At 44.8% G+C, this 17,088-nt stretch overlaps 1 protein-coding gene and 1 non-coding gene across 5 annotated transcripts in view; one reads left to right on the forward strand and one right to left on the reverse strand.

Annotated features, from left to right (window-relative positions):
- Positions 1-1,997: 1,997 nt before the first annotated feature.
- Positions 1,998-17,088, reverse strand: part of LOC108298501 (patr class I histocompatibility antigen, A-126 alpha chain-like) — a 51,349-nt gene continuing 36,258 nt past the window's right edge. Inside the window, exons 1-8 of one of the 4 annotated variants that reach the window (XM_017521172.2) lie at positions 5,211-5,485; positions 4,811-5,080; positions 4,309-4,584; positions 3,468-3,743; positions 3,214-3,330; positions 2,741-2,791; positions 2,587-2,634; positions 1,998-2,422 (exon numbers count right to left, since the gene is read on the reverse strand). In XM_017521172.2, the coding sequence (XP_017376661.1) occupies positions 2,418-2,422; positions 2,587-2,634; positions 2,741-2,791; positions 3,214-3,330; positions 3,468-3,743; positions 4,309-4,584; positions 4,811-5,080; positions 5,211-5,283 (1,116 nt within the window). In that variant the 5' untranslated portion in view covers positions 5,284-5,485 and the 3' untranslated portion in view covers positions 1,998-2,417. Of the gene's footprint in view, positions 2,423-2,586; positions 2,635-2,740; positions 2,792-3,213; positions 3,331-3,467; positions 3,744-4,308; positions 4,585-4,810; positions 5,081-5,210; positions 5,486-17,088 lie in introns of those variants that run through there. The other 3 variants (XM_017521173.2, XM_037735805.1, XM_037735804.1) reach the window with 3 other exon arrangements.
- On the forward strand, positions 13,035-13,138 carry LOC119469899. Its single transcript, XR_005198752.1, has one exon. It is a non-coding gene; the product is annotated as a U6 spliceosomal RNA (small nuclear RNA).

Genomic DNA, 17,088 nt, shown 5'->3' on the forward strand with positions numbered 1-17,088 from the left:
GACCAGAAACATAGGCTCCAGTCTTGTCATAAATCCAGAATCTCTTGCTCAACCCTGGAGTTCTTAGATCTCAGCACCACATCCAGGTGATCCCTGTGCACATGGGAGGTCCTTGTCTAAGTGTCCTCTAGGCGTGGGGTCAGAACGGTGCAGTCTGCTCTCGGTATGGTCTGATCAGATCCCTTAGAACTGGAGGTCCAGGGTTCAGTCCTTGCACTCATTCTCTTCTATAGCCAGTCGCTGCCTTGGTGCCTTCATCCATGCTTGAGGTTTTAAGTATTGTTTATATGGTGTGACCTCCTAAATCTATTTATCCAGCCCAGTCTATTTTTCATTTCCCATAAACTCTGGAGTTGTCTGTCCAACTGCCACCCCAGCTCCCTCACCTGCATTCCTAGTAGACATCTCCTCCACTGAGTGCCTGAGTGCCCCCTCCTCAGTATGCTCCTGCCAGAGTCCCCCATCTCCACTGACAGCAGCTCCACCCTTCCTTCTACTCACTCATTTCACAACTATGGGTGTCCTTAATCCATCTTTCTCATACCACAGATACAATCCATTGGCAAATGCTGTGTGTCCATCTTAAAATGCATCCAGAATCCCCTCACATCCCACTATTCCCCCGGCTCACACCCCAGTCAAGGTAACGACATCTCCAGCCTGGAATACTGAACTCACTTCCCACTGTTTTCCCTTCTGCCTCCCATGTCCCTCACCTCTCAATTCTGTTCTCAGCACAGCAGAGATCCTTTTAAAAGAGAAGTTGTACCATGTCTCTCTTCTGCTCAAAACCGTCCGCTAGCTCCCCATCTTACTCAGAGCAAAGGTCAGATGCTTCTCCACACCCTCCAGGCCCACCTGCCCTGGCTGTACCTTTGACCTCACCTCAGCTTCTCTCTCTCCAGCCCTCCTGGGCTCCTTCCTCTCCTGGGAACACAGACACCTTCCTGCCCTACTGCATTTGCACTGGAGGTTCCCCTGCCTGGAAAGAACTTCCCCAGATATCCTCATGGACACTCCTCATGTCCCTCAATTCTTTCCTCAAAGGTCACCTTTGCAACGTGGTGCATACTGACCACCTCAACACAACAGCCACCTATGCTGTCCCCACTGCCCACACCCTGGATCACCTACCTCACAGCATTTCCCACCTACTAGCACTTTCCTTCCTTGCTCTGGTTATAGTGTATCTATCATCTGCCTCTTCCCACTGGAACACATGCTCCACAAGGTAAGAGATTTTTCTGATTTTACTTCAATGCTGTTCCCAATATGCAGAACCACTCTGTCCTGTGTCCAGCTGACAATGAAGGTCACTGTAGAGCATCTCCTATTCTAAAGGCAGTACCTTTATTAACATAGACTCAGGCCAAGTGCCGTTTCTTGGCAGCTATGGCACAAGGACCCCTCACGCTGACATTGAGGTTGCCTGTGCTTTTCTCAGCAGGGCTGCTAGTGTGTCCTCCCTCCCCCATCCCTCCTCCCACACCTACTCCCAACCCACGCACACCCCTGCACACTGCAACATACAATCAGGCTTCGCTTTTCAAGAAAGAATAGTCCTTGATGATGAGTCCAATTCACAAACAAATATAAGTCTAAATTAGACTCTGCTTTATAGATTCATGAGTTGGGATTGGAGCCAGCACCAAGATCACTAGAACCAGGGCAGGGAGAGAGAGGGCAGGAGAGCAGAGCAGAAGAGGAGCGCTAGAAGAAGGGCAGGAGCTGAATGGGTCTGAAAATTTATCTCAGACTCCCATGTGCAGGGGCCATGTTGGGCGATATGTGAGCCTCTGTGGTCACAGCTCCTGTTGGACAAGTTTCCACTGAAGGGACAAGGACAATGGAGCAGTGAAGCTGACCCAGCTGAGAACTGACCACATAAAGCCCATGATAGACTCAACAGCAACTGGGCACAGGCCCCGTCCACACTCGGCTCCTCACAGCCTTCTCCATCCCCACCTGCAACAGACTTAGCACAGTGAACATGCAGATTCTGGAAGGTTCTCAGGTATTTATTTCCTCTCTCAAATTTTAGGAATTGACTTATTTAATTAACCCATCAACTTCTCATGGAAAATATTTGAGAAAACACATTTATATTCATATTCTTATTTTTCATAGGGAAGTAAGTGGTTGCAGCTCAGTGTACCATGAAGTTGAGACATACATGGAGACACCCAGCCCCACCTCTCTGGAACAGGAAAGATGACTGGGGAGGGAACACAGGTCAGCATGGGGACAGGGGTCACAGTGGACACGGGGTGGGCTGTCTCTCCACCTCCTCACATTATGCAAACAGGGACACAGACACATTCAGATGCCTTTGCAGAAAGAGATGCCAGAGGCTCTTAAAGTCACAAAGGGGAGGCGTGAAGAAATCCTGCATCTCGGACCCACAAAAGGCAGCTGTCTCAGGCTACAGAAAACAAGTCATGAATAATTTTCAGGTCAGTCATGGTAAGTGATGACACTCGCAACAGCCCACTACACACTCAAAATGTCCCAATCAAAGAATCACCATTACTCAGTCCTTTCCCCTCTGCCTTACCCCGTACCCACTTCAGACCCCCAGAATCTCACCTTTACAAGCTGTGAGAGACACATCAGAGCCTTGGGCACTGTCGCTGCCTGGGATAGAACAAAAGCAGGACCTGGTCAGAGCCCACAGGAGATGTGGGACAGGAGGAATTATGGGGTGGGTGAGGTTTTCCACACTCCCACCCCCACCACTTACACGCAGCCTGAGAGTAGCTCCCTCCTTTTCCACCTGTGGGAAGAAAATGTCCTGTGAGGGGACAGGGAGGAGGCAGGACCATGAGATCTTAGAGAAACCTCCTAGTCTTGGACCCAAGAGAAGTTTCCAGAACTATGACTACAGACCAGGGCAGAATCAGAAAACACCAGGAAAGCAGGTGTGGATCCTGGACCAACCACCCTCCTAAGGCCTGTCCTTAGCAGGAATCTTCCCCTGACTCATGGATGCTGGGATCAGTTCCCCAACACCACAATCATCAAGGTGATACATCTGTCCTTCATTGTCACATGTGCTTCACAAAAGAGTAAGTGCTGGCACACAGGGCCCCAGGCTGGGCCGGCCCACGTGTGGATGGTGCTTCCCAGTAATGAGGCAGGGAAGACTTCTACCTGGGGCTTGAAACCCCTAGTTGGACAAGAAAATGCAGACCCCACTCCTCACCCCTTCCCTACCTGAGCTCTTCCTCCTCCACATCACAGCAGTGACCACAGCTCCAGTGACCACAGCTCCAAGGAGAACGAGGCCAGCAACGATGCCCACGATGGGGATGGTGGGCTGGGAAGATGGCTCTGGGAAAGGAAAGGAAGGTGAGGGACCCTGACTCAAAGCCTCAGCCCTGACCCTGCTGAAGGGCTCCAGAGGGGCTTCTGCTTTCCCTGAGAAGAAACATGACTCCCATTCCCTCCTTACCCATCCCCCTCCTTACCCCATCTCAGGGTGAGGGGCTCCAGCAGCCCCTCGTGCTGCACATGGCACGTGTATCTCTCCTCCTCTCCAGAAGGCACCACCACAGCTGCCCACTTCTGGAAGGTTCCATCCCCTGCTGGCCTCGTCTCCACAAGTTCGGTGTCCTGAGTTTGGTCCTCCCCATCCCGCTGCCAGGTCAGTGTGATCTCCGCAGGGTAGAAGCCCAGGGCCCAGCACCTCAGGGTGGCCTCTTGGTCAGAGATGGTGTGGTGGTTCACATGTGTCTTTGGGGGTTCTGATGGGAAGAGTCAGAAAATTTGGGCAATTTGTATCTCTTATGGGACACTCCAGCAGCACCCATATGACCATCTGAGAATGGACAGGACACCTGGGGTGGGGAAGGGAGCACAGAACCCAGACACCAGCCTGGACACAGGCACCTGGGATAATCTCCTATCCTGTGGAAAGTTCTAGTCTCTGAGGAGGAACTGCGACTTCTGGTCCTGACCTGAAAAGAGGTCAGGGGACTCACAAAAGCTGGAATCAGACCTTCAAACACACTGACTGTGAGGCAGAGAACAGGGGCTGAAAAAGTCACGGCGCCCAAGGCTGCTGCAGGGGTCAAAGGGGACTCCATCAGAATCCAAGGACTGTCTTCCCCTCCATTTCCTCAGAGACGTCATCACTTAATTGTCCTAGAGAGCAGAGGGGGCCTCAGAGGAAACTCAGGAAAACTCATCCCATTCTTTACTCAAGGGAGGGGTATATTCTAGCGCGGATCCCATTTCCTCCCCTACTCGTGGGAGGCCAGCCCGGGAGATCTACAGGAGATGGGGAGGGCTCCCCACTGCCCCTGGTACCCGCGCGCTGCAGCGTTTCCTTCCCGTTCTCCAGGTATCTGCGGAGCATCTCCACGCACTTGCCCTCCAGGTAGGCTCTCCACCCCTCCACCAGATTGGCCGCCTCCCATTTGCGCTGGACGATCTGAGCCGCCGTGTCCGCGGCGGTTGAGGAGCGCAGGTCCTCGTTCAGGGCGAGGTAATCCTTGCCGTCGTAGGCCGACTGGTAATACCCGCGGAGGAAGCGCCCGTCTGGCCCCACTTCGCAGCCGTACATTCTCTGGTAGGTGTGAGACGCTGGCCCCGCCCCCGCGGTCAGCCCCTCCCACCGAGCCCCAGGCCCACAACCAACCCGCGGGGATTGTGACCTAAACTGAAAATGCAGGAGCTGTCTCCCGTGGAGGGTCTGGGCGGGTCCCGCAGCCTCGGAGTGGACCTTGGACCCGAAGACTCGGGGACACCCAGGCCGCCCGTGGGCGATAGGAAGGGGTCGTAATCTGCGCCCCGGGCCGGAGTCACTCACTGGCCTCGCTCTGGTTGTAGTGTCCGGGCAGGATCCTCAGGCACAATCGGGAACTCTGTGCGTTGGCCTTGAAACCCGTAGTCTGCCCCTCCCAATACTCCGGCCCCTCCTGCTGCATCCACGGCGCCCGCGGCTCCCCTCTCCCACTCGCGGCGTCGCTGTCGAACCGCACGAACTGCGTGTCGTCCACGTAGCCCACGGCGATGAAGCGGGGCTCCCCGCGGCCGGGCCGGGACACGGCGGTGTAGAAATACCTCAAGGAGTGGGAGCCTGGGGACGACGAGGGGCTGAGACCCGCCCGACCCTCCGCCCGGCGCGGCTCCCCGGGTCCTGCGTCCCCGCCGGGCGGGACCCTCGCTCCACCCCACAGAGGCCGTTTCCACCGAGACCCGGCACTCACCCGCCCGGGTCCCGGTCAGGGCCAGAGCCCCCGAGAGCAGCAGGAGGAGGGTTCGGGGCGTCATGACCGTCATCCTCGGCGTCTGGGAAGAATCTGAGTCCCGGTGGGTGAGTGGGGACTTTAGAACCGGGACCGCGGCGACGCTGATTGGCTTCTCTAGAAAACCCACACCCAGTGGAAGTGGGAACTGGGTCCGCGTCTTGAGTATCCAGAAAGAAAGACCCGATACAGGTTGGGAGAAGTGAAACTCAGGTGAGTGGGGAATCCCCAAAGCTGCGCCTCCCCAATGCAGACACCGCTTTCGGTGCCTGAGACCCTGAGAACGACGCCCGGGACCTGAGATTTTGTCCTGAGCCCTCTTTTCCTACACCAAGCCTCTTTATCACACTGACTGCCCGAGTCCTGGCCAAAGATCCGTCTGTGGAAACCAGGGAGAGATACCCAGGCTGCGCCCAGCCCCTTCCCTTTCACTTCTCATCCTGGAATCGCCTGTCCCTGAACTGGACTCCCTGCCTCCCACTCCTTACCTCTCCCCTTGTGCTTTTGTACAAGGAAACTCACCCCTGGGAATGGAGGTGTAGAGACGGGTTTTCTCTTTAAACCTGGTGAAGTTTTGTCTGAAGGCACCAGATAGAGATTCGGATAAAGACCAGTTTCCTTTTTGTTTATTAATACAGTAGGTAGCACAATATTGGTAATCCCTGAATGATTAGAATTCCAATCTGTAAAAGACCTGTGTCAAAACAGCATTACAGTTAAACTCTCAAAGCTCCTAAGTTTTACTTTCCCAGACTATGGATCTGTGACTCTGAGTTGTTACATTTTAAAATTATCTTTCTTCCCTAGTCCAAGATTCCCTATGTGAGTCCAAAACATCTCCTGAATACAAAGAAGCAGGTTTGTTACTGTGTATTGAACCGGGAGCCTGTAGTCATCACCTCAAAGTTGCAAGTGCTCCATGCAGTCCCAATGCTCTCCACTGAGGCTCCATCACTGACTGTTTTCATTATGCACATCTAAGCAGTGTGCATATTTTATATGGACATTTAACATTTTTGTAATCCTTTTTTTTAAATCTTAAGGAGGCCGTTAGTTCTTAGTCCCACAAAATGTAGTAAATATGGAATGGAAAGAACCTCCTCTTAGGCTCCTCCGCTGCTTTAGAATTCTTTCCCCTGCTCCTTTTCCTCACCTCCCGCTTCCCCAGCCCTTCTCTCTGTCCCTCTCATCCGTCCTCTCCCCGTAGTTCCCACTGCCCAGTCACTCCAGAATTGTGGCACTGTAGAGAACAGTTTCTTTTCCCTAAAAACTTTCTCTATGCCCCTTTCTATTTAATCCTTGCCTCCCACCCTCACCCCTTCCCTTCACTCAACCACTGCTCTGCTTTCTGTCACTGCAGTAGTGAAATTTCTACAATTTCATGGACATGTAATCATATGCAGTCCTTGGTTTGGTCTCTCACTTAGCATAACGATGTTTGAGATGATGCCATTCATTCATTTTTGTTGCTAAGCAGCTGCCAAGTATTGGCTGGAATCCCAGTTTATTCATTGGTTTCTCTATTCTCCAGTTGATAGACATGTGGATTACTCCAGTTAGGGTGCATTATTAATGAAGCCACTATAAGTAACTGCTTACAAGTGTGGCCTTACACTTTTATTTCTTTCGGATAAATACATATTTGTGGGATTGCTGGGTCATGTGGTAATGGATGGGTAGCTATATAAGAAATTGCCAAACCACTTTACAAATTGGCTGCAACATTTTTTGCATTCAAACCAGCAATACAGACATTGGTATTTGTTCCATATTCTTGCCAGTATTTAGACTTATCATATGTCTTTTTAACTTTACCTATTCTAGGGGATGTGTGGTGGTTTCTGATTGTGGTTTTTACTTTCACTTCTTTGATGACCAGTATTGTTTTCTATCTTTTCATGTTCATCTAAGTGGATTATTACATATATTTTCTGAACTATTTTGCGAATTCAATAATTAATTCCAGAGACTCTTTCAGAATTCCCTAGTGTTTTCTGCATGTGCAATAAAGCTGGTGACAAAGAAGGACTTATATTTCTTCCTTTCCTATCTGTTGATCTTTTTCCTCTTAAAATTATTTTTAATTGGTAGAGATGAGGTGACACTATCAGGCTGGTCTCAAACTCCTGAACTGAAATGATCCTCCCACCTCAGCCTCCCAAAATGTAGGAATTACAAGTGTGAGCCACCATGCCCACTCCTTCTATTGGTCTATTATTTCATTTTCTTGCCATGTTGCACTGGTTAGGATGCCGGTTAGGTGTTTAAACAAGAATGATGAGAGCGCACATGGGAATGTAAAGTAGTTCAACCATTGTGGAGGACAGTGTGGCCATCCCTCAAAGATCTAGAACCAGAAATACTGTTTGACCCAGCAATTTCATTACTGGGTATACCCAAAGGAATACAAATCATTCTACTATAAAAACACATCCACATGTGTGTTTATTGCAGAACTATTTACAGTAGCAAAGATATGGAACCAAACCAAATGCCTATCAATGATAGTCTGGATAAAGAAAATGTGGTACATATACACCATGGAATACTACACAGCCATAAAAAGAGATGAGTTCATGTCCTTTGCAGGGACATGGATGAAATGTGAAGCCATCATCCTCAGCAAACTAACATAAGAACAGAAAACCAAACACTGCATGTTCTCACTCCTAAGTGGAAGTTGAACAATGAGAACACATGGACACAGGGAGGGGAATGACATACACCAGAACCTGTTGGGAGTGGGGAACGAGGGGAGGAAATTTAGAGGACGGGTCAATAGGTGCAGCAAACCACCATAGCATACTATATGTATGTAACAAACCTGGACATTCTGCACATGTATTCTGGAACTTAAAGTAAAATAAAACAAAATAAATAGAATAGAAAGTGCATGTCTTATGTGTATGCATATGTTCATTGCAGCACTATTCACAATAGCAAAGACTTGGAATCAAACGAAATGTCCATCAATGGCACACTGGATTTAAAAAAAAAATGTGGCACATATACACCATAGAATACTATACAGCCATAAAAATGAATGAGATCATGTCCTCTGCAGGAACATGGATGGAGTTGGAGGCCATTATACTTACCAAACTAACACATGAACAGAAAACCAAGTACCACACGTTCTCACTTATAAATAGGAGCTAAATAAGAAAACATGGACACATAGAGAAGAACAACACACACTGGGGTATACTTGAGGGTGAAGGGTGGAATGAAGGAGAGGATCAGGAAAAAGAGATAATGGGTACTAAGGCTTAATACTTGGATGGGTACTAATGGGTACAGAAATAATCTGTACAACAAAACCCCATGACACAAATTTACCTATATAACAAATCTGCACATGTACCCTTTAACTAAAAATAAAAGTTAAATAAAAAAGAAAGAAAATGCATGTCTGGAAAGAGCATATGGTTGAACTCTGTGTTTTTTTTAAACCGAATCACACAATCCCTGCCGTTCACTGGAGTGTTGATTCATATAAGTTTCTGTCATTACTGATACGGTAAGTTTTAGGTATACCATGTTATTTTCCCAGTTTTTGTTTCTGTGTTCCTTTTGTCCTGATCAATGACTTCTTATTAGAAAACATAGGAACAAAAGAAAGTAGAATAACATCTTTAAAGTGCTGGAAGAAAAAACGGTCAACCAAGAATTCTATATCCAGCCCAGATGTCCTTCAAGGACAGGCAAAATAAGGAGATATTTCAGGTAACACAAAATTAAGAGAATTTATCACCAGCAGATCTGCACAGTATCAATTGGTAAAGAAAATTCTTCAGGCTAAAGACAAATGATAGCAGGTGGAAAATGAGATTATCAGAAGAGATGAAGATGATCAAAAATGGTAAATATTGAGCTAAGTGCAAAAGGCTATCTTGCTCCCCTCATTTACACTTCCTGTATATACATAGAACTGTTTAAAGATAAGAAAAATTTTTTTCTTGTGAGACTTATAACCTACATAGAGTATATTACATATAATGTCTGTAACATAAAAGATGGACATTTTATAGAGGATAGATGGTTGCAAGATTTTTATATTTATGGGTACTAGTACATTATTAACTGAAAGTGGACTGTGAAATGTTAAGAATGAGTTAAGTTGTGAAGGAAATTGATACAAAAAAAAAAAAAAAAAAAAAAAAAAAAAAAAAAAAAAAAAAAAAAAAAAAAAAAAAAAAAAAAAAAAAAAAAAAAAAAAAACTAGCCAGTCTTGAGTCTCATCATCCTACGATTTCAGAACTATAGTGAATACAAAAGTAATCAAGGAACAGTCCTGGCCAGAAAGAGGAGTTATCCCTAAATATGGTGGTCCTGGGACAGCTGGCCCTCCCTGCTGGACCTCTTCCACATGGGCACTTTCTGCAGTGACTCTGTTGCCTTGCTATTCCACCCTACCCAGTGTCCTGACCCAAGAGACAAGGGGTGTCTGCTGCTGCGTCCACATGTGGAGAAGGAAACCATGATGGTGTCAGTACATTACAAGCCAGGCATGACAGCTCACGCCTGTAATCCCAGCAATTCAGGATGCTAAGGCAAGACAATTGCTTGAGATCAGAAGTTGAAGACCAGCTTGGACAACATAGTGAGTCCCTCATCTCTAAAAAAAATTAAGAATAAGTAAACTTAGCTGGGAGTGGTGGTGGGCACTTGTACTCTCAGGTATTAGGGAGGCTGAGGTGGGAAGATCACTTGAGCTCATGAATTCAAGGCTACAGTGAGCTATGATCACACCACTGTACTCCAGCCCAGGCCACAGAGTGAGATATTGACTCAAAAATATACACTGTAAACCTTTGCTCACTATGGGTTATTTCATTTCTTACTTATTCAACGTGTATTTTGATTTTATTTTACTAGCAGCACAATAAACCAGGACATGCTGAAACTAGAAATCACATCCATTTTTCAGTGTTAAAAAGCCAAGTCCAGGGAGGTGAGAAGGAGACAATCCTCATTAGCTTTGAGGATTCAGGGAGAATGGGAAGGGCTGGGCTGGAAGGTTTTTACTTGGAACCTGGAGGATGAACAATGACATCCCTCTCTTCACCTTAAAACTCATCCTGGGTATCCACCTCCTGGGAGCAGGAGCAGCGCAGCAGCGCCACCTCGTGGTCCATGCGCTTCCTTTTACAGATCACGCGCAGCCTTGAGATCCACCTCTCCTTCCTATGCACCTGGGATTTCTTCACTGGACACCAGCTGAGTCAACTTTCTTGTAAAGCAAAAGAAGCGTGAGGTTGCTGGGGGATTAATGGTGTCATCTCCACCTTTGATGAAATCCATGTCACTGTATTCAGGGGAAGGGCCAAGCCTTACTCCTTATGCAGAGAGGAGGCTCTGGCCGTGAAGTCACCTGTGGAGAGGTGAGGACCCGCTCCCGCTACACTGATGGCCAAGAGCCTGCTGACGGCAGGGAAGACTTCCCCTCAGCTGTGTCCTATCAGGTTCTTCCAGGAGTCAAGGAGTAGACCTGTGTATTGCCTCTGGTGATGTGAGCTGCACGCACACCTAGAAGTTTTACCTTTAGAAATATGCTTTTGTTCTCTTTTATTCTATAGATCCTCCTTGAAATGTATATTGTGTGGTAAAGCTTCCTATAGCGTGCATTTTGCTGATTGCTCCCAAGGTGCAGTTTAATATGTATTTCTATGATCTGTATTGCCTCTAAATTGGTAATTAGCTATGGAGGTTAGCTTAGAATCAGGCTTCATTTCTTTTTCACTTGGACTTGTTTGATGGTACTGTATTGTGTTCTTCCAACAAGAGGAAGAACCTCACATTAGTTTTTTCTTTTATTGTGTTGTTAATTGCCATTGCTGTTCAATAGTTAAATCTGTTAATTCCTATGGGTGGCAAAAGAGTTATTATAGTCTCAGCCTCTCATTCCCTCCTCATTTATTATCTGAATAATATCTAAACTAAGATATTTACCCTCCTCTACTGTTTACTACTAGAAACTTGTTTGAGAGACTAAGCCAAGCTCTACCCATCTATGACCCAGCAATTGCACTGTTAGTTATCAACCAATTGAAATGCGTGTGTGTGCAAAATATATGAAAACATTCATACCAGCATGATTTGTAAAATTCCAGATACAGCAGTGAAAGGAAAAGTAGTGTGAGCTGTTTATAAAGTGGAGACTTGGACAGCCATGGGAGTGAGTAGGCTATGACCACACAGTGAGATGAGACCCAGGGGCATGGTGGCAACTGTATAATGCCATTCAACTAGAACTGGCAGAACTAGTTTGTGTTAGAAATCAAGACTGGCTACTCTAGGGTTGGGGAGGGTGGTTTATGACTGAGTAAGACCCAAAGATGTTTCCGGGAGGCTGTGATTGCTGTACTTGATGTAGGTGTTGTTTGCCCGAGTGTTCACTTTGTGAAAATCCACTGCCCGCTTGTGGACTGTCCTCCTTTCTCCATGCATGCTGTCCTTCACTCAAATAGACATTTCTGAAGTTTTGAAATAATTCTATCTATAGTAAGAAGAATTGCTCCTACTGCACATCCTTGGAAATGCTGCATTGAAAAAATTAGTGCGGTTTTTTTAATTCCAGGAAATAAATACACATAAAGAGGAGAATCCACAACAAAAGCTGTAGGCTTGGCAGCTGACACAGAACAGCTTTTGTAATGGCTGTTGAGCCAGGAACTAGGAATCAAAACCCAAACAAGCCGATGGTGGGTGGAGGATGTGAAATGATGCCCCAGTAGTGCATGAATGAATGCGTCATGGCAGTGGCTCATGGCTTGGCTGGCCAGTCACGAACTTGGGAAAAATAGAGTTGCAAAATTGGGAGGTGGAGGTAAGAGATACACATAGTCTTCTTGATATAGTCAGAGTGTGTGAAGATAGTGGTTGTGTGTGGATGCCTTCCAGAGGGTCTTTAAGGGGTTGGGGCTCCCTGTAGTCAGGTGGGCGAGATGGCTTGATGGATAACAGCACTCAGCCACACAGGGCTTGCTTATGGAGTCCCTACACAAAGTGGCTGTGGTGACTGGGACGTACACAGAATGGACACAGCAATGAACTCACTACTCACCAAGGGTGACCTGGCACCTGCCACTGTTGAGGGCCCAGCCTGCCAAAAGCTGCCCAGCTGCTTCTTTGGACAGAAAAATTAAACAGGCAGTGGTAATTAAGAATAAAATAGCATTATGACAGATAAATATGCCACTAAAGATACAGTAGAGGTTTAAGTAATTGTGAAACTATGAACAAGATTATGTCAATGGGAAGAAATTACCACAAGAAAAAGAAGTTAAAATGGTTGTAAAACTTTATTTCCCTTCAGGCATATCCAGAATGTTTTACAGATAAGTTCTGCCAAAACTTCGAAGAAGGTACTGAACTTATACATAATATTCAAGAGAATGAGGAAACATGGAAAAAGTGAGGGAACTCATTATTGTTTATGCATAAATCGCATAGATTCTAAAGCCAGCTAGGGAATACATAAGAGAAAAGCATGATAGGATAATAACTTCTAAGAAATTAGAGGTAAAAATAGTGAGAATAATAGTAGTAGACTGTGTCCACCAATGAGCTATAAGCAAATTAAATATCCTGCCCAGGCTATGTAGCCCAAGAATAGAAGAATATTTAAATTTTAACTCTGTAATGCATTTTACCACTTAATTAAAGAATAAAAGAGAGAGATGATCACATTTCAGTAGATGCAGAAACTACTGCAGATGAAATCCAACACTCCCTCTCACCCACATTTCTTCAGTTATCTCCACTTTTAATAACTTGTGATCAGTGCTCGCTTTGGCAGCACATAGATCAAAATTGGAGCAATACAGAGATCAGCATGGCCTCTGCACAAGGGTGACACACAAATTCATGAAGCTTGCCATATTTTAACTCTCAATAAACTAGGTATTGAAGGAACATATTTCAAAATAATAAAGACCATCTACAACAAATCCACAACCAATATCATACAGAATGGGCAAAAGCTGAAAGCATTCCCCTTTAACACCAGCACAAGACAAGGATGCCCTCTCTCACCACTCCTATTCAGCATAGTATTAGAAGTTCTGGTGGGGCAATCAGATAAGAGAAAGAAAGGATATTAAAATAGGAAGAGAGGAAATCAATACGTTTGTTTGAAAATGACATGATACTATAACTGGAAAACCCCACTGTCTCAGCTGAAATGCTTCTTAAGCTGACAAGGAACTTCAGTAAAGTCTTAGGATACAAACTCAATGTACAAAAGTCACAAGCACACCTATACACCAACAATAGACAAGCAGAGAGTCAAGTCATGAAAAACTCCTATTCACAATTGCTACAAACAGGATACGATGCCTAAGAATACAGCTAACAAGGGAATTGAAGGACCCCTTGAGCAGGTCCTTGAAGCTCAAGGAAATCAGAGAGGACACAAACAAATCAAAAAACACTCCGTGCTCTTGGATAGGAAGAAGCAATATCACGAAAATGGCCATACTGCCTAAAGTAATTTATAGATTCAATGCTAATCTCATTAAACTACCATTGACATTTTTCACAGAATTAGAAGAAACTGTTTTAAAATTCATATGGAATCAAAAAACTTGTATAGCCAAGACAATCCTAAGCAAAAAGAACAGAGCTGGAGGCATCATGCTACTCTACCTCAAGCTATACTACAAGGCTACAGTAACCAAAACAGCATGGTACTGATACAAAAACAGACACATAGGCCAAGAGAGCAAAACAGAGAACTCAGAAAGAAGATTCCACATCTACAACTATGTGATCTTCAACAAACCTGACCAAAACAAGCAACTGGGAAAAGATTCCTTATTTAAGAAATGATGCTGGGAGAACTGGCTAGCCATGTGCAGAAAAATTGAAACTGTACCCCTCCTTACACCTTATACAAAAAATAACTAAGATGGATTGAGGACACAAATGTAAAACCCAAAACTATAAAAACCTTAGAAGAAAATCTAGGCAATAACATTCAAGACACAGGAACAGTCAAATATGTCATGATGAAAAAGTCAAAAGCAATTGCAACAAAAGCCAAAATTGGCAAATGGGATCTGATTAAACTAAAAACCTTCTGCACAGCAAAAGAAACTACTATCAGATTAAACCTACAAAGTGGGAGAAAATGTTTGCAATCTATCAATCTGACAATGGTCTAATATCCAGACTCTCCAAGGAGCTTAAATAAATTAACAAAAAACAAACAATCCCATTAAAAAGTGGGCAAAGGACATAAACAGTTCTCAAAATAAGACATTTACATTGCAAAGAAACATATGAAAAAAAGCTCCACATCACTGATTATTAGAGAAATGCAAATCAAAACCACAATGAGATACCATCTCATGTCAGCCATAATGGAGATTATTAAAAAGTCAAGAAACAGGCTGGGCACAGTGACTCATACCTGTAATCCCAGCACTTTGGGAGGTCGAGGCGAGTGGATCACCTGAGGTCAAGAGTTTGAGACCAGCCTGGCCAACATGGTGAAACCCCATCTCTACTAAAATTCCAAAAATTATCTGGACATAGTGGTGGGTGCCTGTTACCCCAGCTACTCAGGAGGCTAAGGCAGGAGAATTCCTTGAACCCAGGAGGTGGAGGTTGCAGCGAGCTGATAAGGTGCCACTGCACTCCAGCCTGGGTAACAGAGTGAGACTCCATCTCAAAACAACAACAACAACAACAACAAAAAAAAAAACCAGTCAAGAAACAGCAGATACTAGCGAGTTTGCAGAGAACTAGGAATGCTTTTACACTGTTGGTGGGTTTGTAAACTAGTTCAACCATTGTGGAGGCTGGTGTGGCCATTCCTCAGTGATCGAGAACCAGAAATGCCATTTGACCTAGGAATCCCATTACTGGGTATATACCCAAAGGAATAGAAATTATTGTATTACAAAGATACATGCACACGTATGTTCATTGCAGCACTATTTACAATAACGATGACATGGAATCAACCCAAATGCCCATCAATGATAGACAGGGTAAAGAAAAATGTGGTACATATACACCATGGAATACTGTGCAACCACAAAATGGAATGAAATCATGTCCCTTGCAGGGACTTGGATAGAACTGAAAGCCATTATCCTCAGCAAACTAATTCAGTTACAAAAAACCAAACACCTCATGTTCTCACTTATAAGTGTGAACTGAATAATGAGAACACATGGACTCAGGGAGGGAACAACACACAGTGGGGCCTGTCATGGAGTGGGTTGGGAGAGGGAGAAGGTTAGGAAAAATGGCTGTGCGTGCTGGTCTTAATACCTAGGTGATGGGTTGATAGGTGCAGCAAACCATGATGGCACACATTTGTCTATGTAACAAACTTTCACACCCTATACAAGTACCCCAGAACTTATAATAAAATTTTTAAAAGATGCTTTTCAAATAGTGATCAAAGCTTCACCAAACAAAGAAAGAAGAAGTTGTAATCAGATTGGGCCTGCCCAGATAATCCAAAATAATCTCCCCATCACAAAGTCCAAACCCTTAATCATATCTGCAAGTCCCTTTTGTTCTGTAAGGTAATATATTTAAAAGTTCCAAGGCTTAAGNTATTACAAAGATACATGCACACGTATGTTCATTGCAGCACTATTTACAATAACGATGACATGGAATCAACCCAAATGCCCATCAATGATAGACAGGGTAAAGAAAAATGTGGTACATATATACCATGGAATACTGTGCAACCATAAAATGGAATGAAATCATGTCCCTTGCAGGGACTTGGATAGAACTGAAAGCCATTATCCTCAGCAAACTAATTCAGTTACAAAAAACCAAACACCTCATGTTCTCATTTATAAGTGTGAACTGAATAATGAGAACACATGGACTCAGGGAGGGAACAACAACACAGTGGGGCCTGTCATGGAGTGGGTTGGGAGAAGGAGAGGGTTAGGAAAAATGGCTGTGCATGCTGGGCTTAATACCTAGGTGATGGGTTGATAGGTGCAGCAAACCATGATGGCACACATTTGTCTATGTAACAAATCTTCACATCCTACACATGTACCCCAGAACTTATAATAAAATTTTTAAAAGATGCTTTTCAAATAGTGATCAAAGCTCCACCAAAAAAAGAAAGAAGAAGTTGTGATCAGATTGGTCCTGCCCAGATAATCCAAAATAATCTCCCCATCACAAAGTCCAAACCCTTAATCATATCTGCAAGTCCCTTTTGTTCTGTAAGGTAATATATTTAAAAGTTCCAAGGCTTAAGGTTTGTATATATTTGTGAGGTTATTCATCTGGGTTTCACAGTGAATATGGTGGCTGAATAACATTTAACATCAGTTAAACTCTTAGAAGGTGGAAAGAAAGTAAATGGAAGGAGGAATTCCATAAAGAGAGTATAATCAAAGATTAAGCAAATGTGTGTGGTGTCACCCTGTGAATGAAAGAGAACAACGTCTACTTATACTACCCTGGAGTGTCAGATGCTAAAGACAAATGGTGATCTTAAATGTAGCCACAGAAGAAACACAGATTATCTGAAAAGCAACTGGATTAGCATGTAGCTGACTTCTCCTCATCACCCACAGCAACCAGAAGAGAGAGCATCATTGAAGAACTCAGGGAAGAGCAATGTCAAAGCAGAAATTCGTGGCTGGCAAATCCAACTTTCAAGAATAAGAGTAAAATAAGGACATTTTAATATAAATAGGACTGTTGGTACATTGGCAAGTTTCCTACTTTAAGAATATTTAGGTCATAAAATATGTAAGAAAGGAAGAAAGAATAGGAAAGGGGGCAGGGAGGCAGTGAGGGAGGGAAGGAAGGAGGGAGGGAGGGAGGAAAGGAAGGAAGGAAG

The sequence above is a fragment of the Cebus imitator genome, unplaced genomic scaffold, assembly GCF_001604975.1.
Source record: "Cebus imitator isolate Cc_AM_T3 unplaced genomic scaffold, Cebus_imitator-1.0 Scaffold976, whole genome shotgun sequence".
Lineage (NCBI taxonomy): Eukaryota > Metazoa > Chordata > Mammalia > Primates > Cebidae > Cebus > Cebus imitator.